Source organism: Trematomus bernacchii, unplaced genomic scaffold (assembly GCF_902827165.1).
Source record: "Trematomus bernacchii unplaced genomic scaffold, fTreBer1.1, whole genome shotgun sequence".
NCBI classification, from domain to species: Eukaryota; Metazoa; Chordata; class Actinopteri; order Perciformes; family Nototheniidae; genus Trematomus; species Trematomus bernacchii.
The window spans coordinates 16,837,096-16,862,471 of record NW_022987973.1 but is presented as its reverse complement, the minus strand read 5'-3'; the positions used below and the strand labels follow the sequence as shown (position 1 = coordinate 16,862,471).

General features: G+C 40.4%; 1 protein-coding gene across 6 annotated transcripts in view; it reads right to left on the bottom strand.

Moving 5' to 3' along the window:
- Positions 1-25,376, bottom strand: part of myo9aa (myosin IXAa) — a 105,271-nt gene that overhangs the window by 56,565 nt on the left and 23,330 nt on the right. For all 6 annotated transcript variants that reach the window (XM_034116405.1, XM_034116407.1, XM_034116406.1 and 3 more), the window contains exon 2: positions 21,575-22,537. In XM_034116405.1, the coding sequence (XP_033972296.1) occupies positions 21,575-22,450 (876 nt within the window). In that variant the 5' untranslated portion in view covers positions 22,451-22,537. The remainder of the gene's footprint in view (positions 1-21,574; positions 22,538-25,376) is intronic.

The window sequence follows — 25,376 nt, the reverse complement described above, 5'->3', positions numbered from 1 at the left end:
TATATATATATTATATATATATATATATATATATATATAATATATTAGGGTGGTCCTTAATATATATTAGGGTGGTCCTTAGTGCCATGTACATTTTCGAATTCATTATTTTAAGCTCCAATCACCGGAATTTGTCAAGAAAACTCTCCTGGTGAATTTTATTCAAATTCCAACAACATTTACCCCTCCCTCATCACCTTGAAGTTTAGCCTCAGTAGGGTGGTCCTTAAGATTGAAAGTGGGAAAGTCTAAGCTCCAACCGACCTGGGCTGCCACACCAGCAGCCACGGCCTGCAACTGAGGCTAAACTTCAAGGTCGATGAGGGAGGGGTAAATGTTGTCAGATTGAGGAAGAAATTCAGCAGGAGAGTTTTCTTGACTAATAGAATGAATTCTGGGGGTTGGAGCTTAGACTTTCCGACTTTCAATTTTAAGGACCACCCTAATATACATATCATACATCACCTATACAGCACCTTTGGGAATCTAGTGTCTTGATCAAGGACACAACAACGTTTTTTTGACAAGCGTGGGGCTCGAACCCGTGTAGCTCGAGGTGACATGAGTGGGGGGCGAACGCACTAACCACTCCGCCAACGCCACAGTCACCCCCGCCGCGCGGGCCGGATGAGAATCTCTGGCGGGCCGGACCGCGGGCCACCAGTTGATGGTCACTGTAATGTATATGTGGTTGACCTAAAGGTGATGCCAACAATCAGGGTAGTTGCCATCACATTATAAGAATTTCAAAAAGGTCCTAAATAATAATACTACAGTACAAAGATAAGACCAAAAAAGGTTTCACTGTGTTGGGTCTTTCCGCATTCTTTCATATAGAAGTCAAACCACATTCTTCCTCTGTGTCAGTGGATGACTGCTTACAGTCCTTTTCTGTTGGGGCGACTATTTGTAGCCAAGGCCCGTTCCTTTTCGGTGCTGCACAGCTGCCTTACAGGATTTATTTCAAACATTGTCAAGATGCCTTTGACGCAATGTCATTTCTCACACTTGCACACAGAGTCTGCTCTGTTCTTCAGTCATTCACCTCATTACTCCAGCTATTTCTGCCATGTGACAATTTCAAAGAAACAAAACTTTTCCTCGGCTGAACTTTTGACCCAGTGTTACATAAGGGTGCTTGGTTATTAAAGAAAGAAGGTGATGTGGTCCAAAGACGGAAGATCTGTACTTTTATTTGAAACTTATAAGGACGACAAAGTGTGGCGGAACAAACCGGACCAGGTTCTTGTTTCAGCATCAACTTCAGCGGAACAAAACAATAGTGCAGTGTTTTCTCGTGGCAATAGGATGAGGTAAACGAGAGACACAGGGAAGGATGAAAAATAAGTGAGGGAGGGGGAAGACGGAGAGAGTGGGACAGAGAGAGAAAACAAGGCAAATATGTAAAGAAATGTAGATCAGAGGGAATGTCTCATCACAATGTGCCAGTTTGTTCATTGGAAACAAATATCATGCGACTATTTATCCCGAAAATGCTAAGGAGAGTGATTTGGCACTCTCCGTTTATGTTACAGGCTCAGTTCCTGTAAAAAGAGAAAGGTCAGGAAACAACTTTTGTATAAGGGGAGGGGGGGGAGTATCTTGAGAAATTACCAATAATCATATCATCTATTAAAAATCAGTAAATATTAACGACAGTAAAATAATCCCTTATACTTTGTAGGTATTAACTCTGCATCAATAACTGGAGCATGTAAGGTATTTGTGCCTTATGACCACACACATGTTTAATGTATTACACACATAGGGAAACAAATTAACTGAGCCTGACTTTAGTTTGTAAAATGAAGGCTTGACATTGAGGGGCCTTCATATGTTATTGAAGGCGATTGAGAAGTTTCATATAGGTTTTAAAGGTAAAGTGAAATATATTACTTTATGGATGCAGTTAAAGATCCCACAATCACTCAATCCCACAAATGTTTCACGTTTATACTTCATGGATCTGTATACCTAATGTACTTATGTAAACCAAAATAAATGAACAAACGCACAAAGCTTTAATCATAACCCTGGGCAGTTAATAGTTCAACTATCCATATTAAATCCAAGCCTATCAGGATCAGTAGTCACATCATGTTTTCACTGTCCTCCATCGGACCAGCTCTCTGCAGGTGTTTTTGGTTTTACCAAAAAGAAGGAGGAAACTGATGTCTGATAGTCATAAAATGCTGTCATTCCTTCCACTCGGCCCACAGGCCAAAGCTCAGGGCTGTGAGTCACTAACACATAGAGACACAAGACATGATTGTTGAGTCAAATATCACAGTGACCAACGCGCCCACAACAACAACAGTCCAAACGGAGAGGAGATTCATATTTGGGACGGAAACCACAAATAGAGCTTGTTTAGGCAGAAATGTTAGAGGGTTTTAATTTCCCGATCTTTTTAGTGGTTTATTCTGCCTTTTACCAGAATAAAGAGAATATAAGCAGACTAATTAACAAGGAGAATAAGCATGAGTTGCAGCTCTTACTGTTAAGTTGAAAACTAAAAGACCCTTTTGTAAGTAAACTAGAAGCTTGACTAAAGTCCTTGTTAGACAATAATAATGACTACTACAATTAAAGTAAGTAACACACTGATCCTATAGCTACTGCATGTGTACTGCTTGTCTTGTATTTTAAGTTGAATTGCTTGAGTATAGTGTGTTGTTTGTTTAATCAGCTTTACTGACTGTTTTTTACTTGTATCTATTTATCTGTGGTCCTGTCCTTGTGCAAGACATAGATTTTCCCGTTTGCTTATATTCTCTTAATATGTTAATTAATCCTAAAGCACCATAAAATGCACCCACAACTGAAGCTGATCTAAATATATACACATCGATGTAAAATTCAAAAATAACAATTTGTATGAAATTCAATGTGCTTATCTCATCTAGCTGGCATAAACTCAACCCAAACAAATAAACCAGAGGCTATCTGAGCGGGCAAACAAGAGCGCAAGACTGAGCCATCAGGCGGGCATCTCTCGCATTGACACACACACACACACAGAGAGAGAGAGACCGAGCCCTCGGCTTGAATCTCTGCCAGCACGATGCAGCACTGCAGACATGGGTGTGGCCGTCTGACCTAAAGACACTTCATCAATATATATATACATGTGACGCTGTTGTAAAGACCTTAAAGGAATAGCACATATTTATGGCTCACTTCAATGTCTGGTTTTTCATTTGGCAAAAGCAGGACCACATCACAATATTTGATCATAATGCTCTGTTTCACTATGAGTCAGGATCAATACAAATCGAACATGGTATCCTGCCGAATGAAGGCAACTAGCATCTGAACAACACAGCTGTCCGTCACTCATAACACACATCTCATGTCACAAGCACATTTCATATTTTAAATGCTTATGGCTTTAATTTAGATAATTATTTGCATTTCATCCACTAAATGACTGTCTGATAACTGATTGTCGACCCATCAGCTCTACAAGTCACACCAACAAAGAAGAAAAGGGTGTGTTCCCTACAAGTACCTTAAAGATAATGTCCGTGTTGATATCTCACACACACATTGGAATAACATGGTTCTGTATTGGAACCATCATTCAGCCTCAGCTCTGGTGATGTACAGTAATAGCGTTCCACAGTGAAGTCCCTTTGCATGCCCTCCTCACACAAACGGTTTATCTTAATGGATGGGAAGGGGATCACGGTCTGGTTACAGTGTAGCTGTGCACTTTAGGAAGAGGCCGTTTTAGTCAGTTACTGTCACACTAGTGCTTTTTACTGATCTAACATGATTGATTTCTGCAACATGTAAATAAGGATTCGATCTTAAGTACCCGAGTGATACAGAGGTACAAGGCTGAGCCATCACCAGGTTTTTCATCTCCAGTCTACGGCCTCTTTTTCCCCATTGATACACAAAAGACATAGTCATCATAGAAACACTGTGCTACAATTAAAAATTAATTTAAATTCAATATCAAACACAGAATGACTAATTCTGCAAAAGTTGCTTTCAAAATGTGTTATTGAGTATTTTAATAATGTGGTTGACGAACTACTTGATATGCTTACTAGCTTATTTCAATTCCAACATAGTTTTTTGATTGTGTGAGATTATTACTATAGATATTTTGTTATTAAAACCCTATTTCCTCAAGTTAAGATTTTAGCTGAAGTTAATGAGTAAACGGTGAATTATATCTCTCTGAAATGTAGTGAAGTTAACATGTTAAGTCTCCCAAAAGAAATAGTCATGTACTAATGCTCCACAGTTGCACAAAGTTACACTAAATGGATATTGTTAAAAAAACAGACAAAAATGGATGGAGTCAGAGTTTGGAGCAGATTTGGTGACATTCCAGTCTGCGCTGTGCTTTGACGATGACGGAGTGACCCGAGTCAATTTGCCTCCCTGTATAGGATGTGTTTGACAAGCGGTAAGTAAATGTGCTCAGCCATTAGGAAAACAGGCCTATCTGTAAGAGCAAACACTGAACCCACTCACTCCAGAAGCCTGTGTCAATATGCAATCTCTCACTGCTAGCAGGTTGTGAGCGACCTGCTGCAGCTTCAGAGGGAATATCTACCACCTCTAACATCTAGCAGTATTATATTTATAAAAAATAGAGGTAAAAGTCCTTTATTTCAAAAATAAAAATCAGCTCAATATACCCCCAAAAATATCAAAAGCAAAGTACTTTGCTTATTAAAGTAATCATCTATGATTTATCACTGATATTACCGATACATCCATCAGTAAGCAGCGCTTCACTGTTGCAGATGCGAGGTGGAGCTAGTTTTAAACAATTGTATATACAGTTAGTTTATAACTTAAACTTAGTTTAGTCCAGTTGTTCCTGACTTATGAGTAGGACCCCTACAAAGGGTCACAAGTTAAATCGGAGAGGTACTGAGATGAGGGGGCAGGAAAGAAGAAGAAACAAAGCTTACAAATCCTGAATAAAATGTTCTTATTTTTGTTTTTTTTGTGAAATATTCCATTACCTTGAGCAGTTATTGATTTTTTGTAAGAGGTTTCACAACTAAAAAGTAGTGAACCACTGGTTTAACTTTGAACAATGCATACAAGCTTTTTATGTTTTTTATGTATACCTTTAAACTCGAAAATAAGCGTTAACCTCGCCGAAATAACTGTAGTTTGTAGCCAGATGAACACCAGAAATGTTGATGTTTGTCGGCCTTATATATAAGATTGCAGCTTGTAAACTATTTTACCTCTATATGTAGTAGACATAGACGCAGCATGAACCAAAACCAACTCCCGAACTTTTAGGTCTGTTATATTTTTTACTTGAAATTGTCTATGATTTATTGTTCCACATGTCGAAAAAGGAGGTCTACTGAGTGCAGGAGAGGTTGAATGAGATACCTCAAGACAATTGTAGGTTACAAAGAAAAGGCATCCCCATATAACATCTCCTACGCTTTGTGTTGCACAAACACATAGTTGTGTGTTCACTGTGTGTCTCTTGGTGTGGAGGTGTGCCATGAGGGATCACAGGGTGGATTTATAGAGTGCTGACAGATTTTAGAAACTTTAATCCAACTCTCTGCTTACCGACTGTGACATGTGAGTATCTGTATGAGTACAAGTACAGTTAGTAGCAGGTAGAGCAACTTCGTACAGTGCACAGAGGGTAACAAATATTTTTAAATGTATTGTGTTGTTGGAGAAAAAACATTAACTCTAATGACATTTCCTTGGGCTTTATGAAACGTTGATATAATGTAGTATTTTCCAGTTTTCTGAAACTTTAGGGACCAAAGGATTCATCAATGCATGATGTCTGGTTATCATTTGTTACAGTCTTACCCCAGTCTATGTGCATCAGAAATATGTATTCTTCAAATAGAGGTTAAAGGGGTAAATACACAGACCCGTTTTCCTTTTTTCACCCTGTACCTATCGGCTGTAACATAACCCTAGTGTCTTTTACATGATGAAACTCAATATAGAACACTGGAAACGCAGACAAAATCCAGAAAGTCACACGGTACCAGCTGCGTAAAAAATGGCCACGGGCATTACACTGCAGGTCAGAGAGGATTACTCCCCCGCAGAAACATAAACCTCACTCTCTACAAGTATTTATAATCTCAACAGTCTCCTCGCACTAACAGTGTGAAGCTGCTGCTAATTGTTATTACAGATCAGTCACTGCTCGCTGGGCCTCAGCTCTCCCAGTTTCTCAAGTTATCACAGAGAGCTGAATGCACACAGCATGATTACAGCATTACATTACATGTTACTTGTTAGACGCTTTTATCCAAAGCGACTTACATACTCAATACTGTGGACAATCCCCACAGGAGCAATTTGGGGTGACGTGTCTTGCCCAGGGACACAACGACATGCTGACTGCAGTGGGGTTTGAACCTGTGCTCCCCTGATCCGAACAGCAACGCACTAGTCCACTGCGCCACAGCCTCCCACAGCGCAGTGAAGAGAGGGATCCATTACATGTTAGGATAGTAGAACCGGCTGGGTGAGAAATTAGTAACAAACATGATTTGCTTGGGATATTTAAATGCGTGTTAATGATCATGTTGTTCATGTAACAGCTATTAAATTCCACAGAGCTAGAAGATTAAAGCAGGTTTTAAAGTTACAAATCACGAGCAGACTTAATAGATGAAGGAATCCAGTCCTGTAGTATTCCTAATCGCTTATCTTACATAATCTTACAGCACATTCAAATATATTCATGCTAGCTTTAAAATAAATTCATTGGAGGGTGACAGTTAACATTTAACTTGTTGAGATAGGTTTGTAAATATTTGCCTTCATTTTGAGGGCTTGGCCATGCTTTCGAGTATCTCTCCATCTAGACATTTTTTTTCTAATAATAAATCTGAGCTGTGTACCCGACACTGTCAGCACTGTTTGAGTTTAAGCTGCTTGTGCACTTGGTAATGGAGATCATCTATGTATTTATCTGTTCATCGAGATACACCAGAAAGCAACAGCTGTGAAGCTAAAGAAGGAAATGGACTTTAGAAGAAAACATTTGAATGCAGCTTTATTTGCCTTTTTTGGGTTAGGCTTTGTTGAATCTCTGTGATTTTTTGTAACTCTTTTGAATGTCCCGCAGTGACGATAAAACCAAAAAAGGGGAGATGGCCTTTACAGTCAATGTTCAACAACTGTGGAACCAGTTGCCCTAGATTAATGCCCTAGCCACACGGAGACGAAACGGGTCGTATCCGCTACAGTTCTCCATCATAGACGGTTCAGCCACACGAGCCAGACAGGGAAACGCAGATAACGATAACGGGTCCCAAGGTGGGTAGATCTGCGGACGCAACGCTCTGGGGGGCCAAACGGCTCCGTGATTACGCCCTATACGATCATTTCCTGATAACGAAAATACTGACGGGCTGTCAGGAGAGGGGGAGGAAAAGAGAGACTCCGTGTATTATTCTTATATTATTATATAGAGTCGTTATTAATTTGTTTTAAAGCTCAATAAATAACAAAGAAGACCTTTGACCGGCACTTTTATAATTTTGTCCGGAAGATTTAAACTTTAACAGGCATGTTGAACGGGGGAAAACAATTCTAACTGAAACTCTGCCGCATGGTCCGCTCGTCCTTTGGAAGAGGCGGAGAGGTGGGTATTTTTCATCTGCTGGTGGACTACCGGGGAGATTTACAGCAGGAGCACACGCTTGCCTCAGGGAGGGAGAAAAAGAGCCAGAGCCCTGCCTCTCCCCACCTCTGCTGCTAAATCCACCGCGGAGAATAAACAGAAGGGTAACCATGGCAACCATGCATGCACGGGAAGTCTTCTTCGCTGCTTTTGGTGTATTTTGTGGCGGAAGTACAGCGCCACTTACAGGCCCGGCATATGTACTACAGCGTCTCCAGCGGGTCAAGCGGTCTCGTGTGGACGGACACGTTTCTGGTGCCGATTGCGTGTGGACGTAAGACTTTTTTGATATCGAATTCGGTTCGTTTTCGTTACCGTCTCCGTGTGGCTAGGGCCTAAAGCTGTACTGCTTCCATATCTGTTTTTAAATCCAGGATTTGTAGCCTTCAATCTCTTATCATGTCTCAAATGCTGTGTTTTAATACTGATGTTAATTACTGTCATAGGTATGTTCTCTTTGTTCTTTTTTCCCCCTACTTTTTATTGCAAGTTTTAATGTTCTTTTATACAGCACTTTTTATGGCATATGATCTTCCTCGTATCATTTTTTAAAACTCACTATATTTAGTGGCCCAATTTTACTGTATCCACTCTATCAAGTCCTTGTATCCTTCACACACAGGTGTACACACGCATTCCCCTTGTATTTATTTGATAAAAATCCTTAAAGAACTACACTTGCACTGCCGCTCATCACACTGACTGTTAGCTATAATAGTTTACAGCTTTGGTAATCACAATTTCGAAAGCTTTCTCTTGCTATGACAAATACTGAACATGCACACAGTAAGCCTCAGTTAACCTCTAACTTCAGCTGACAGAGGAAACTTTATGTGTGTGAGAGAGTGTATATGTGTGCATGTTGTGACCTCTCTGTCATTAGCCGACACCCAGGTCATGTTCGTAAAGCTCCGGCCTCAACACAGTTAGCCATGGTGGAGCAAAGTCGGAACAGGTGGTCTTATCAGCAACTCGCCCATATGTAGGCCACATGTCAAGCATTAGCTGGCCGGAGCTAGGCTAACACTAAGGCCAAACAATGCAGCCAGGTGAAGGGAGTGACTTAGCACAATCAATACACTAAAGCTACGCCACGTGGTCGGAACAGAAAGGAGGTCAATCCAATTAGTTACATCTGAGAGACAAACATTGGCGCTCTGTCCATCCCATGCCAGTCCTGGAATGTCCGTCCCCTCCAGCTACCTGGTGTACACTACACAAAGATGGGTTAAACCAGCCCCCAAAAAGCATATTTATCAGTCTTTTTAACTGTCAGTAAACCGTCAAAATACAAACACATGTTTTGTTATACATTGGCTGGAATTAAGTGGTTTATTATCTAATCCAATCCAGAACTGTCCGGCCCCATTCGTTGACCTCAGCTCACTTGAATGTAGTGCTAAGTAAGCTACAAGCAAATTACCACACTGCACTTAGTCTCACGTAGCCAGACTTATTTCCACAGCGCTGCGTCAGCTGGCGCTGGAGAAAAGTCTGGCTCCACACAATATCATTATGGTACAGGGGGAAGCGCTCTGGGTCGTTTTGCATGTCTCCATACCAATCACAATTGTTTGGGGGATGTTTTGCACAGGATGCAGCAACGTTGCCCTTGAATACACAGCCGGTGGCAGGCCTGTATTCACAGTCTATATCCGGCAGCGAGTCAGAATACACTGCACACATCACAGAGTCGTACTCTGAAGGTACCCTGTGGTGTTTTCTTGTAAACAAATACAGTCAACTTTACATTCAGTGTGTATCCTTGAGGCTTAACAAGCATGTTGAATTCATTTCCTCCCTCATAAAACAGTTGCTAAGCACATTTTTTGAATACTTTGAAACCGGTCTTGTTTACATCGGGTGGTGGTTTTGTGTAAGAAGCAGCACATGTGCAGGTTTGTCCATTTCATCAGGTCTATTTAAAAATAGCGAATTAGCCAAGTAGAAGCCCTTTATCAGCCAGGTGAAGGTCTGTTAGCCACTTAATACAAGGCCCAGAAATCTGAACCAGGATCCATATCCAAACTAGAAATGGCGTTTTCTATGTCTTTTAATGCCCTGCTAAGACACCTATAGGGATAAATAAATCATATATTTTCTTATGTTATCTTAAGGAGTGCAACGTGTGGCCATGACAAGTTGTCGTCAATGGCATGTATGTTATTTCTTTATTATTATTTTGTTGTAACACCTTGTACATCATGCTTTGGCAATACTATGTTTTGTATATGTTCATTCCAATAAAGCTCCTTTGAATTGAATTGAATTGATAAGACCACAGAAAGATGATCTCCAAGTTTGCAGAGGATAGGGAAGTTGATCAGAACAGACTATTTAAAGAGGAATGTAGAGCCACATGTGTGTACCAAACCTTGGTGGTCATATTACAGCTGATTGACCTGAAAACACTTTACTGTGCCTTTTTTGGCATCTTCAAGGACAACGTTGGGATCACTATTGTTCATTATTGTTACCCATTTGTGAAACTATAATTTCAAATTATCTTGACTTTACCTGTCCTACAAATTCAAAACCCCATTAATTTAATATAATTATCAAGCAAAGGTAACTTGTGAAAATGTCACATTATATACATTATGAAGAGGTTGCCACTGTACTTATCATTATCCTGTTCTTTAATGATTTAATCCCAAGGTCAGCGTTAATTGAGCAAAGCAGTGGTGTCTGGAAGTCACTGGCTGTTAAAGGCTTTATGATAGAAGGGCAGAATAATCTCCACACTTACTAAAAGGCACCACAACGCCTCTTCAGAGCCCTTGTCTGGGATAGTTAATGGGTCATTCACACTCCAACATGCCGCAGAGCACAAAGATGTATTCTTAGCCGTGACACTTATCTTCTCAGTGGGATGGGCCAGTGGAGATAGACAGACCGCTATTGTCGCTATGGGCCAACAGAGGAAGACAGTAATAGAGTGACACAGATTAAGGAAGATGATAACGGCACTTTATAATTGCTTTTTATTTCCTGCAGTGATAACGTATCAGGAGTACAAAAGTCAAATATTATCGTTGATAAACGTCCATGTCCAGAAGAGGTGACCACCTGCCATCTAACTTTCGTCAACGTGGCAGCAAAAACTCAAAGACAAACTAGCAGAAAGACATTCAGAGCAGCACATGGCCGGCTCGGATGATTTTTCCATTAGCGACTTATTGCTCTGGGGGCGACATCCCTCATGTTTTCTGCTCTCTTCCAGATGTGTGCTTTTTTCACACTCTGCTTTATTACAGCACATCTGGTCATAAGAGATACACAAGATGACCACAATACCACCCCCCCCCAAAACACACACACTCACACACAAGGAGTGAAGGCTGTGCTTAAAGCATTAATGTAACATACTTTACTGATACTCAAAATCATGAGAATGGAAAATCTATGTGAGGAGAGGAGGTTTCAGATTTTATCTGTTGGTATCTGGCAAAAAGCATCAAAAGAAGATTTTGTGGACGGTTTTCTTTTTGTAGTTGCCAGGACCGTAGAGGGGAGGGTTTTTTAACAACCCTGAACATCCGCTTCTTTCAAAAATCAGAGTGTTTCAGGAAGGAGGACAAGGGGAAGACAACATCTGGCCAGCAGCAGATGAACAAAGTCACAGCAAGAGAAGGGAGGACACTGCGCGTGTGTTTGTCATCAAAGAGAAAGAAAACCAGAACAATTTCACTTCAACTCTTTTTCTGCTACTTCCAGGAATTTCCGTTCTGAATTTAAATACTACGAGGACTGCTGGGGTGCAACTAAAGATTATTTTCACAATCAATTGTAAAAAAAAAAGTAGTTACGCAAAACCTAAAGCCACAACTTATACATCTTGATATCCTCTTTAGTCTCATGAACAGTCCAAATCTAAAAAATTAGACCCATCATCAGAAAAACCAAAAAATCTAAACAGCCATAGTTGAGGGCATTAACAAGACAGGGGTGTGTGTGTGTGTGTGTGTGTGTGTGTGTGTGCTGCTGACGAGGCACCTGCAAACTCTGGCGTAGCGCAGCATAAATAAAGAGCCTGTGAGGGGACACAAACAGCCTCATTGTCGGGCTGCTGCAGACATCTGTTGCCGACGACAAAAATGTTGGCTCAAAAAGTGTGATGAGAGATACAACGGACAGGCTTTCACATCCTGTAAGAAAGGTTACTTTATCGGCCATACTATTATGCTGATAACATAGATCTGCACAGATGTTAACCTGTTAAGCCCCAAGCCTGTTTTTCAGGCCTCAGGCTCGAAAATGACATTCCTAGAACAAATTACTATATCTTCACTTCTAAAAAGGGGTAAATTAATAATATTTTTTCTCAAAGCAATGATAAACCTGTTTGAACATAGTAAAAAAATTAAATTATAGTGTCCGTCCAAAAAAGAAACATTACTTATAGTGAAAACCACCCTTGAATGATGGGATAGTAGACTAAAAGCTTTAGGAATCCAAACTATAACATATAACAAGTACCCTGTATCAAGATTGATGCAAAACAAGTGAAATTTGACCTTTTTAGAGAGATTTAGAAAAAAAAAACACTTCTGGGATCATTTGGGTGTATTTGCCATATGTCTGGAATCCATTGGTCGATTTTGATGATTGACACCTCTTTTGAACCGTTAGAGCCAATAGAATTGAGGGGAAGTTCCTAAATCCATCTAAACATTTCCATTGAGGAGTGAGAGTGATGCGCACGCAGTTTGCCCAAAACCGGAAGCTGGGTTGTAGCTCTAATAGCAGCTAATAGCAGCTAATATGAAATCTCCGTTTTTGTCAAAAATGGAAGGATGGATTATCAGTAATAATTTCAAAGTGACACGGACACATTGGATTAACCTTCAGCAGCGTTTTTCTCGTTTTAATGCCAGTGAACACAACTTTTGATCAGAAAAACAGCAAAGGTAAGACATGTTTGCCGTTTTGGCTCAGTAAAGCTACGCTGTGTGTTGTCTGGGTTTGCCTGAGCTGCCGCAACTTTTGGTCGCACAGTGATGATACTTACACCGCTAGAATCTGTGGAATCTCAGCTTTAATCTGATATCTTGTTTGTGCAGATCCGATAAGTAATAAAGTATTTATACCGTGAGTTCTGTGCTAAGTGCGTTAGCATTTTCTCGCTCAGGGCTAATTCAGAGGCTCGGCGTTAGGGTTGTGTTTTGTTTCAGTAAAATTGGTTAATATTGTCTGATAGCTGAGTTTTTTCCCGTTAAGTGGGTATGACGCATTAATAGGTTGTTAAATGTTAAGCCCTGAGACACAGTTTCGTGGGAAAAAAATAAGCCCTACGGGCGGGAGTTTCTTGTTTAAGGAGAAGACCCTAGAAATTTAAATGCATTTAGTATCACTTGAAAAGCTTAAACAACGAGGTTTTTTGCTTGACCAATGATTGAAATATTTGATTACAAACATAGTTGCAAATTATTATATCTAAAAGTGAATTGGCTCAGCTATACATAGATGTTAAGTAATTGAGTCTGTGTCAACAGATGTATTTAAATTAGAATAAGTCACTTCATTATCTGTAACATGCCACAGATCCAACTGGAGAACTGAGTAAAGTTTAATTGAAGTTTGCTTTGACCGGCTACACATTGAAATAAACGTCAGCTTGGAAGCCAAACCAATCACAGTGACCCTTTGATGAAGCTTCACCAAATCTTTCTTTGACCTCTGATCTCAAGCTGTTACAGTCAGAGTAGAAAGCTGTATCAACACGAGCCTCTGCTCTGTAGATGACAAAGCAGGAACAGAATGTACTCCTCTTTCCAGACAGTGGTACCAGGCTTCATGTATACAGTTTCAGAGGAGAATAACAGCTTGGCACCGGGTAGGAGAGATAAATAGTCGGTGAAAAGTAGCAGCTGTTGTTGGCATTTGTCATCTCCAGTTAGTAACACTGGTGTTATTATCACTTCTTAAAAATCTGACCAGATGAAACTAGCTGAAGTAAGATTTTACTAAAATAAAATGACAAAGTAACAGTTTTTTTTTAACAGAGATTACAGCTAAAAAGTTGGAAAAACTTCAAGCATAAAAGAAGGTGTTTTTATGGTTATATGATATAACGTAGTTATCCGTGTTTTTTCACAAAGAAATATTTCTTTAACTCGGTTTGAATACCAAATATTTTAACTTCCAATAAAGGGATGAATTTGATGCATAGGGAAAGTAAACCCAAGGGGCACAGGGGCTTAAATTCAGTGTCAAGTCTTCTACTCCATATTGGCTGAGCTAATTAAACAACAAATAGTAGAATATATTAAACAGAAAAATAATAACAGATAATAAAAAGTTTAACTAAGATCTCTCTGAGATTGATCCCACCACTAACTTCTGTGACAGATCAGCCTTCCCTCGATCATCTGGGACAATTTGAGCATAGAAACGAATGTAACTCTATTCTGCAACATAACCGCTAGCCTCTTCGTTGATACAAACAATCCTGTGGTGAGTTGCTTGTGTAACTTGCTACTGTGTGTTTGTTTTGCTCATAACAATAATGTCCTTAGGCTACCCCAGTCCAGTCCAGCACAGCACAGATAACAAGGCTCTCGAAAGTTGCACGCTGCATGTTACTCAACCAGAGAATGCAGACTATACGCCGAGCCCCAATATAAGCTTTCACACCAACCAGTTTTTATCTAAATTAAAACACACAGTGCTGCTTAACACCTCATCCTCAACACTGCACATAAATGACACTCCAACATTTCCCGTCTCTCGTCTCTTTTTCCACCCCGGCCGGAGGAAAACAACACTTTCAGAGCACATTAAATCTCTCTCGACCCCGCCCAATTTGTGGAGATCCCAGTAATACACACTAATCCTAAACAGTGTAAGAGGAGTGTCTGGGGAGATGGTTTTAAATGTGTGTGCATTTCTATCTCTGGGTGTATCGAAGTAGCAGCAGAGGTGGGAAGTAGTGGAGTACAAATACTTCGTTACTGTACTTAAAGGTGGGGTAGGTAAGTTTGAGAAACCGGCTCGAGATACACTTTTTGTTATATTCCATGGAATGCTCTTAACATCCCGATAGCAATAAATGCTTTGACAAAAAATCAACATCTGTGGAAGCCGTAATACTGTAAAAAGCACGACCAATCATTTTACCCGGCCCGGCTAAAATAACTGGATGGCCTACCTGCCTGTCAGCCTTCCATCTGTGCACAAACTTATCTCGTGCCCTCATTGGTCATGTGCGCGTTCGTGTGTGTTGGAGGAGGGGCTCTGTAAGGAAGTGGCAGATTTTCTCCGGTTGTGTATTTTCAAATTCTAGCGATCTCGAGCCGGTTTCTCAAACTTACCTACCCTACCTTTAAGTACATTTTTCTGGTATCAGTACTTTACTCCACTACTTATTTTTCTGACGACTGTTATACCTGTACGCAAATACCTGTACTTTCTACTTCTTACATTTTCAAAACAGGTTTGTTACTTTAGTTTTAATCTGTGTTTGGTGGCGTGATAATTATTATTTAGAGTCATTGCGTGCCTATTGATTTTAACACGATCCGTGTATCCATCACTTCCTGGTCTTCTCTAAAGAAGAGGGACCAATGAAAACGTTGTCATTTTGCCGTTGTTCAGCTTCTAAACATTCATTAGCTCACAATGACATTATTGTTCTATTAATATAAAGGGAGGTCAGGTACTCTTTAAAACAGATGGTAGTTATGGGTACTTTTTACTTAAGTACATTTCGAAGCCCATACTTCTTTAGTTTTACTTGAGTAAAGAAGTTTAGTGAGTACTTCTACTTTGACCAGAGTATTTTTAAACACGAGTATCTGTACTTCTACTTGAGTAAAGGATGTGTGTACTTTTGCCATCTCTGAGTAGCAGTGAAGGAGATGCTGAGAGGTGAAACTTCAGACCTAGACTCACAAAGGAGTGTTTCTGTTGAGCTCCAGACCTTACCGAGCCAACAAGGTCTGCAGGTCCCTTACATTACAAAATAAGAATGAAACAACTAGTATGTGGTATTAATCATCGAGATGTGTTGTACATTAAAAAAGAACTACAAGAATTGCAATATGTCTGACATGTTTTCTCTGCTATGATGCTGTTTTCTAAAGAAGACAAACCTTAAACAGGGTTTGGAAAAATAAAAACAAACTGACAGAGCCAGCATAATGGCTTATACAGTTGTTCTAGTGTGACACAGTTTATGGTCACGTGATCAATGCATGTTGAACATTAACTCTCCATAAAGCTGTGTTTTGCTCGCCAGTCGCCAACAACAAAAATGTATGCCCAGAAAAGTTGGCGTCCAGATGGTACAGCTCTTTCTTACAGCTTTTTAACTGGAAACAGCCGCCTACTGGGGCTGATGAGAACTTCTAAGAAACAACTACAAGTATTCAGTAAATCTCTTAATCAAACAAAGCAATACAAGTAGCCTAAAACAATGTCATATATTGGTTCTGGAGCTGTAATTAACTATAGGTTAATCAATTATTTATTGATAAATTGTATGTCTATAAAATGGGAAGAAATTAGGGCTGTGCAATTAATCGTATTTTAATCGCAATTACGATTTTGGCCTGCCACAATTACGAAAACAACATAATCGAAAAAAACGATTATTTTGCTTTGCTAGGTTGTGACTGCACTGCAACATATTTGATCTAATTTATTTGTATTTATCATATTTATATATGTTTAGTAGCTTGTTGAAGTGCGCTCCAAAATATTTGTTGATCTTGTTTATTGGTATTTATTATTTTGATATTATTTATTTAAATGTAGATATAAATGTATCATTTATTTTATTTATTTTTGTATTGGTTTTGAGTTGAATTATACGCTCAGGGAAATCAACAGTTAAAAAGATACTGTTCAAATTATTATTTGTATTTAAAAGTTCTATAAATGGATGTTTTCAAAGTCAATGAATAATCGTATTTAATAATCGTGATATCAATTATTGACCAAAATAATCGTGATTATGATTTTTGCCATAATCGCACAGCCCTAGAAGAAATCCCCTTGCCATTTTACAAAGCCCAAATAGGATACCTTTATGTGGCTTTTGTTTTACCAATAGTAAAGTAGTTTACCTAAACTCCAAAATATCTTGTTAACTATGGTATAAGAAAACTGTATATTTCATTAAATGATTATCAAAATAATATATAGATAATGTGGATTACTTCTTTAACTATGTTTGTTTAGAACCATGGTGGACATTAGTAACACTAATACATCTCTAATGAATCTGTATGTAAGTTGCCATAACATAAGTTTGATAGAGAGCATGTATGTATCTGTACCACTCTCACCCTCTCTCACACACACACACACACATCATTAGCTCTGTTCATGCACTAATGGCTTATGACGCCTATGGTCTTGTAGAGCAGATTGTGATGATGCAGTGTCAGAGTGAGCGGCGTGAGGTAAACCCATACTCTCCTTTCTGACCCAAGGGGGGTGGTGGGGGGGGCAGAAGACAGCTGAGCTCATATTAAGATGCCACTTGGCTCACATGTAAAAAACAAATGACCACACTTCCTGTGAACAGTCTTTGTTTTCAGCAGTGTCAACAACCAAGTTCAGACAGTTCCTTCTCATTATACTCTGTATTGGTACCATACAATGCTGTGAATTTAAATCTTTATGTGTTTTATTCAAGAATAAAAATACATTATTATAAAGTTGCTGTAATATTCTTTTTAACAAATGTTTTTGGGTGGTTTTACCTATTTGTTGAGAGTCAATTCTGTAGATATACTGTATATATACAGGGAACATTGGTAGACAGTAAAGCAGAAAAAGTTTCATTATGGTAACTATTCTTCAACCCGACGCCCCATTTTAAGCACATCTCTCTTTATTATACCTACTTTGGACATTCATTCCCCGACTGTGCTTGAAATCATTCCTAAATGTCAGGTAGCCACCTGAAACAAAAATATGTAACAGGCTAACATCTGGATACAAAGCCTGGGTGGTAGTTAAACACTAGCTAGCACAAGAAAACTACAAATAAATAACTATAGTGCACCAACAAGAATCCATCCCCGAACCACACAAGATAAAACCTTTTTTTATCAAAAATGCATCAATCCAACAGATATTTGGTCGTTGTAGAGATATTGCAAAGAAGCGAAGACAAAACATCTGCACTGACCCAGCATTACTGATTAGCACTGTCAAAACAAATGGACATCAAGCAGAGAATCAAGCAGCTTTTACACCTCTAAATGCTACAGAAGCAATAGGTGCGTTCACACCGGAGTACTTTTCCCCGTACTTTTCCCGTTTAGTTCCGTTAGTACCTCTTATTTTGCGTTCACACCAAAAAGAGTACTTAGTGCCGGGAACTTTTACCCCCATTTTTAGTACCTGCTTGAGAGGTGGTACTATCCTGGGGAGAAAAAAGTACCAATTTCTATTGGCTGGGCGAATTGCAAACCACGCCCCGTAAAACTCTGAAAAGTTTTGTGAAGGCGCCATTGTATTTACTGGCATTAGCATTATTAGCATTAGCCCCGCGCACCAACGGAGAGAGAATAACTTATGGCAACACAAAAAAAAACATGGGAGCGGTGGAGATGAGGAGGTGTCGGCGTTCTGGCGATTTACTCGGAAGGCTTCAGTAGAAGCTGCTGGGAGTCCCAGCAGCTTCTACTGAAGCCAGTCCCCAACTCCGGGGACTTCCAGCCGGAAACTTCGGGTGGCAGTATACGCCGTGAAGTGGTTTGCGGCCTGCCAGTAAACCCAAAGCAGAAGAAGAAGTGACGTCAGCGGCTTCATTTGCGTAATCTTCCCTCAGGGAACTTATTCCGGTGTGAACGCGATCTACTTCGTGCCCTGGGGGTACTAAGTGCCAGGCACTAAGTGCCGGCACTAAGTACAGCAAATTGCTTGGTGTGAAAGCGGCTATTGCTGCGAAGCCTTCCTTCAAAGTCGTCCATTATCCATTGCACTACAGTAAAAGTCAGTGTTGTAAATTAAAATATAACCACACAAGGTTATGGATTGGGTGAAAGAGTTTCTATATACATTGTTACTGAATTTCTTTTGTGTGATTCAAAACTTCCTGTATATAATGTTTGATGTTGGCATGGAGACAAAAAAGAGCCAAACTATTTCACACCATAAATTCCAATGTGCAAGTACTGTACGTAGTCACAGGAATGTAAAGCTTAATGTCAATTGGAGTCATATCTTGTTTGTACTCGTCTTCATTGTGCGGGGTCAATTGAAGTCCAAAGGTGTTGAAGGATTCATCAAATCTGTCTTTTCCCCTTCAATCTCTGACCCACAGTTGAAGTCTTCGACATCTCTGATTGCCTTCATTTGGAATAAAAACAATGTTCAGACAAAATACTGTAATTCACTGTGGTTCACATGGTTTATGTTTTCATCTCCTTTAAGCTGAGCTTTATTAATTGAAGCACTTGAGTGACAGGGCTTGTCAGGATCTTAACAAGTAACAGTAGCAGCTGTTTACTGGTTTCCAGAAAGACCAAAACCTCTTGTAAGTGATATCCTATATCAGGAGTTTAAAAAAAAAACTCTCTCTCTACGCTTTAGGCTTCGGGCTGAGCTTGCCCTGCGACTGACAGTCAGCAGGAAACGGCTGTCTGCTATGCTAAAGGATTGTTGACTTTAGGGGGATGGCTCAACACTATCCTGGTTTTCGATATCAGACATTTCTGGATGTTAACCTGACTGAGACATTCTTCTACTACTCCCAAACACCTACAACTTTGATGTTGAAAATCAAAGTTCCTCTTCAAGCCAACTGAAGCAGAGCTCTTAAAAACCAATGGCCCATGTCAGAGTTCAAGGTTAAATTGAAAGCTCTTTACATTAGAATTTGAGAACATTAACTCCAGTTCAACTCTCAACTCTCTACGGCCACTAGGGCATCAATCTCTGTGATGAACTACAACTACACACAATTACAGAAGGAGAACCAATCAACAGAATGTATTGAAAATGGCGTGTGTCATTCCTCCTGTGCTGCTTGTCGACTTTCCTGAATGAAGAGCTACAAGGAAATGAAGATAAATAGTTCCTATGAGGTAATTCTGGCTGCTGTTCCTCCTCTCCTTTGCTCCATCTCGATCTTCAGTTGCACCGCAGCTCCAGTCTTGGCATTAATCACCAGCGGGCAGATACGCAATCTTACTGTGCAAACAATTAAAGGCTGCTCCTCTGCACTCAAAACTACTCACTCGTGTTGCTCCATTGAGGATTAACCCAATATGCTTACTCATTAACCCGGGAGTCACACCGATGAATGGCATTCCTGAGAACTGTGTTTGCTAAACCGAAGGCAATAAATCGCAGTGTAGAGCTACTTGTTGCAAAGGGTGCTTTCATGACAGTTAACTTTGAACTTGGCTTCTTACTAAGCTGCCAGCTTCAACTTGACACTGATGCAGAGGAAATTGGGAGCCTTTTTATTTCTTTACATGGGGAGGAAATGAAATAAATAAATCCGCTTTTGGACTGCGATAGCAACAATTTAAATCAGACAAAACTTGAGTTGCCATTAAGTCAAATATTATTCATTTTTTGGCTGTTAGATAATGAACACAATTGTTAATGCTGGTTTTATATCCATAATAAATATCAGAATGAATGTATGCACTTCTGTGATCCAGCCCTGTTCTTGGTAAGTTAATCAAGTGCAAACAGCAGGTGGTCAGTTGATTTGACAGTGAATGATACAAACCCTTATAAATTACAACACTCCTGACAATAAGCAACCAGTATTTGCCTTGTTGACTGGAAGCATTGTGCATACAGTTAAAGGGTGTTATGCAATGGTCAGGAATTCAGTTGATGTTGAAAAGACAAATGAGAAAACAATGTGTGGTTGTGAACTTGTCAAAGACTCTTGACTGCCTTGCCTTAAAAAGTGACAGGTCCCTGAAGAGGCAAAAGAATATGAGAGGAATGTTTTGAGTGATATGAAAACAACCAGTTTCCTTCACAACCTTTGACTGGGCCTCTACCTTGAGACAACCTTTCCACTGTGCAACAAAAATAAAGACTGTAATCACAAAAACAAGAATCCACAACTGTAACCACTGAGCCAGCACTGGCAGTTGGAGATAGAGAGATCCTCTGTGTGTGCTACATAATCCCCACACAGCTGGACTGAAACCTCTGTATGAGGACACAACCCGGGGTCAACCATAGAGACAGTTGTGGCAGTGTTGTGTAACTGATGTTAAAAGCCACACGGAAATACATTCACAGCGAGTCATGTTGAGAATGGTGGAAGGAATCAATCGATTCATACTCAACACTACGGTTCACACACATTGATGTAACCTAAATGTATCCACACGTAATACTTCACCTTTTGTGTTATGGTTAAACTAATGTGTACTATGTTTTAATGTGAATCAAAGTCAAGTCTCCAGTCATTCAAGGCAAGTATTAATTCAATTTGTTCCAGCCAACTTGAAACTAAAAGCCTGCAGAGACATCGGAGACAGGATCTGGGTAATGAAGTCTTGAGCAGACCTTTTTTAGGTAATGAAAGCTTCTTAATAAGGTGTGGCAACTAATCTGCTGACATGATCACTCAAAGTCCAGTCCCAAGTCAAGTCAATTTAATTTATACCAAGATCACAATTTTTTTTCTCTCAAAGGGCTTTACAATCCGCACAGGAGTTGATACTCCGTCCTTTTAACACTTGGTTAAGTTGAGGAAAAACTAAGACTCACAATCTTGACACAAATGTTTTTCCTTTTAAGTAAGGTCTAATTTTTATGGAGTCAATCAGTCAAGAAGGCTCACATAACTCAGATCTCAAGTCATTATTTGTTTAACTTGGGTTGGACTCGAGGCCAAGTCTCCCAGCTTTGTTGACAGCAGAGCATATTAGCAAACAACATATAGGTTTGTATTGAATCCCAGATTGCTCATGTTTCACTTACCTCTAGTACTGGCCCGGCCCCCAGGATGATCTGCTCCACTCCACTGGCAAAACCCTTCTGGCTGAGAGCGGTCAGATGATGGATGAGAAAGTTTGTGCTTTGCGTCTTCCCAGATCCACTCTCCCCAGATATAACAATGCACTGGTTTCTCTCCTTCTGCAGCATGGCGTGGTACGCCACGTCCGCCACCGCATAAATATGTGGCTCCAAATCTCCCAGAGTGTGGTTGTCATACATCTTTACATACTTGGGGTTGTAGATGGGCAGGAACTTGAAGGGGTTAATGACGATGAGAATGCTTCCGACATACGTGTAGATCTTTTCCTGGCGGAAGCGCGAGCGCAGGTTGTCCAGCAGCGAGCGCTCGTTGAGCTCCGGCAGGCAGCAAAGATCTGCGTGGTCCCCCTGAGCCTCGGGCTGTGGCAGCAGGCCACGTTCCACCATGCGCCGGCGCTCCTCTGTGACCTGCAGCCACATCTGGAGGCTGCCCCCATAGTGAATCGAGCCATCTAGGTTCTTCTGCCTGAGAAGAAAGCGGTAATCTTCTCCGCCAGACAGTGGCCGGTGCTCTAGTGCCACTCGGGGCCAGAGCATCATCCGCTGCACGGGGCAGTCGCTGGGGTTGAGAATCCATTCTTCCCCGCCAAATTCCTTCACTTCAGCCAGAACATAACACCTGGTGCGGTCCAGCTGCAGGCGCTCAATGACGCGTTCGATGGCCTCAGCTGCTGTGGTGGTCTTGCGGGCGCTGATCGGGCAGTAGATGGTGCCCTCGGCCAGGGAGCCAGGGTAGATGCGCACGGTGAACTCTGAGTTCTCGAAGCGCGGCCGCCGGCCCAGGGTGCCCATGCCCCCGACGCCATCACGAGCACTCATGGCGGAGCAGGAGTTCCCATTAGCAGCAACTCTGCACAGGCTCGTCCTTTACTGGGCTGGAGAGACCACCGAGTCAAGACATTACCACTGTAAAGCAGAAGACAAAAGATTGATTAATACCCTGAGGATTTAAGTATGGGAGAAATATCACTTGTTTCTAAAAGAACACTGCATCCAGATTCCACAAAAATAGATCCAACAAAATAAACACATCCAAGCACTAGCAGGACTTATCTGACACTGCAACAAAAACAGACTTCTACCAACTGTTGAATCAAACCTTCTGCAGTCTGCCAGATTACGAAACGTGTCAGATTATGACAGACTCGATGTGCTATTATGTAATGTACTGAAAGGGCCACATTTTTTTTAGCAGGAGCCCCGACATGCATACTCATAAAGGATAAAGGATAAGTCAACGGGATCTACAGGATTACCATTAACACACACCCAAGCACACACGTAAGCCTTTGCCAAAGCAGAGAACAGCAGCTGCCACACTCTTTACTGAAGACACAATCACGCCATTCTCAAGTACTCTCTATAATACACAGTGGAGGGGCGTCACGGGGTGAGGAGAGGCCACAGAGAGAGAGACGAGTGACAGAAAACAACTCTGCTGCTCTGTGATTTCTACGCTTTCATCTGCATTTAGACAGTTCTGTATTATGCATGTATGAACTACATCGAAAATATTCAAATAAAGTTGTTTTTGAAATCTCAATTCAATAGGAATGTTCATACAATACCCGCCACCACCATACAGTAGATAAAGGTTGGGCACAAATACTTTTACTGGCCATCATTATCTCTTAAACAATTATAACTGTTATATTCAGCATTGGATAGAATCAAAGTGGAGGTTAGGGCCATATGCACAGCGTCTAAGAACGCCCAAAAATAAGCCTTTAACCCAAATATCTGATGTCTCTAAAAAAAAGAAAGCCACAGTGGACGACTGCAGGTGGGCCGTTGACTGTGTGGAAAATTATGCAGGCTCTGTAAGGCTATCATTGAATGAAGCTCAATGTTGCTTTGAGAGCTGTTTGGTGTTCATTCAAACCAAAACGAGTCTGTCAACCACAGATGAAGCCTGCGTTGCTATAGCTGATGTATTCATCATCTCTAACCCTGGTGGCATTGCAGTCTTGTGTATCATCAGTATGAAATGTTCAATGAATTCCAGGAGTGGTTGTGTGTCACGCTGTCATTTGTCTTGTTGAACGACAAGTTGACAGAAAGGGGTTCTGTCAACTCGTCTCGTCAAATTCTACGTCAAAGAATGGGCATTAACTTGTGGCTATTGGCTGTCTTTTTCATGAAGGTAGGTACTAGGTAGGTAACGGCAACACACTATGGTACTTAAGTTTCCCCTAACAAATAAAGACGGTGTTGTGGAGGCATTTCCTCCTGGTGTATAAAGAGCTAAATGTGTATCTTATGTATCCCTCCCTCTTTTTAAAAAGTTGTTTTATTCTGAGCCTCTGTTCCAAACGGATTATTTAAAGAATAATTATATTGCTGATGCTGTATACGTTGATAACTGGGAAATCATTTTTATATTTTCATCTATAAAATGTCAGAACATCGTGAAAACGCCTGTTTTGTTTATACACAGCTGAGGTTGTGTCTTGAAATCTTCTGCTTAACAGTCCAAAAAATAATCTTGTTGACTATCATGTACAAAGACAATTTACAAATGCATCCATCTGAGAAGAGGGAACCAGAAAAGATTAGGCAATTTTACTTTCACCAGGCCTTTAAGAAGTCTTATTAGTTTTGGTTTCCTTTATCTACATGTCTTTATAATAATGAAACACAGGCATCCCATTGAGTGATTTACTTTCTGAATTTGACTAGAAGATCCATGCACAATGTGATGGAACACATCACAGCTGGATGAGTTGAGTCTACCAAACAGTCTGTTAAAGAGTGAAGCCCATTGCAACCTCTACTTTCTATAAATATGTCTTATTGAATTATTCATAGCCCTTTTTACTTTACAGGCATCATTATTATATAAACATATTGTGAATATCAGAATGCATTAAGAAGAAAAATTATAATTATCCTCTTCTGCTACCAAACTGGATGAGCTACAGGACCACAGCAGAAGAAAAGGTGAAAACAGGAAATGGATCAGGGACTAGCGTAGTTGGTGGAGTACAAAGGGCTCCTGCAACCCTGGTCATTTCCTGTCGCCCCTTATCCAACCTCTCATGCCATGTGTTGCCTCAGCAACTTTAGTATGACCATGATGCGCACAAACACATGCACAGGACCTCTCTTCTTTTCACACACAGACACACACCCATGTGAGACAAAAACACACTCATCACCTCTTTTAACCTCAAACAATGCATCCAGACTGACTGAATTAAGCTGAAGCCATACGCACAGAGCCAATGGCAGGTATTAACTGACTGTGATTAATGTATGTGTGTGTTTTGAGCAGCGAGTTATAGGGAACAGATGGTCAGCTCGCTGCTTAAAGGATAGGGAGGAGGGATTTAGGGTTGTGGCCATGCTGGCTGCTTCTCTGTTTACCATCACACGAGCACAAACAACTGACTGAAAGAAAATACTGAACATCTCACGATAACTATCAAGTATATCTGTCTTTTAATGCTTTACCATAAAACTACAGCCAAGAATGAAGGTCACGTGAGAAAAATCCAGCACATATTGGGGGATGGGAGGATGTGATGGAAAGGTAGATTTGTATTTAAAGTGGACCTATCATGCTATATTTGAATAATATAGTATAGGACCATACCTATATAAGGCATATTTATACTTTTTTTTTTTTTCAAAATACCAAACAGATCATGCATTTTATCCATGCCTCATTTTGCTCAATTTGACATTTTTTAGCTCTGTTTTTGCAAGGGCTGATTCTGTGAGAACAGCACCATCTACTGGCCTG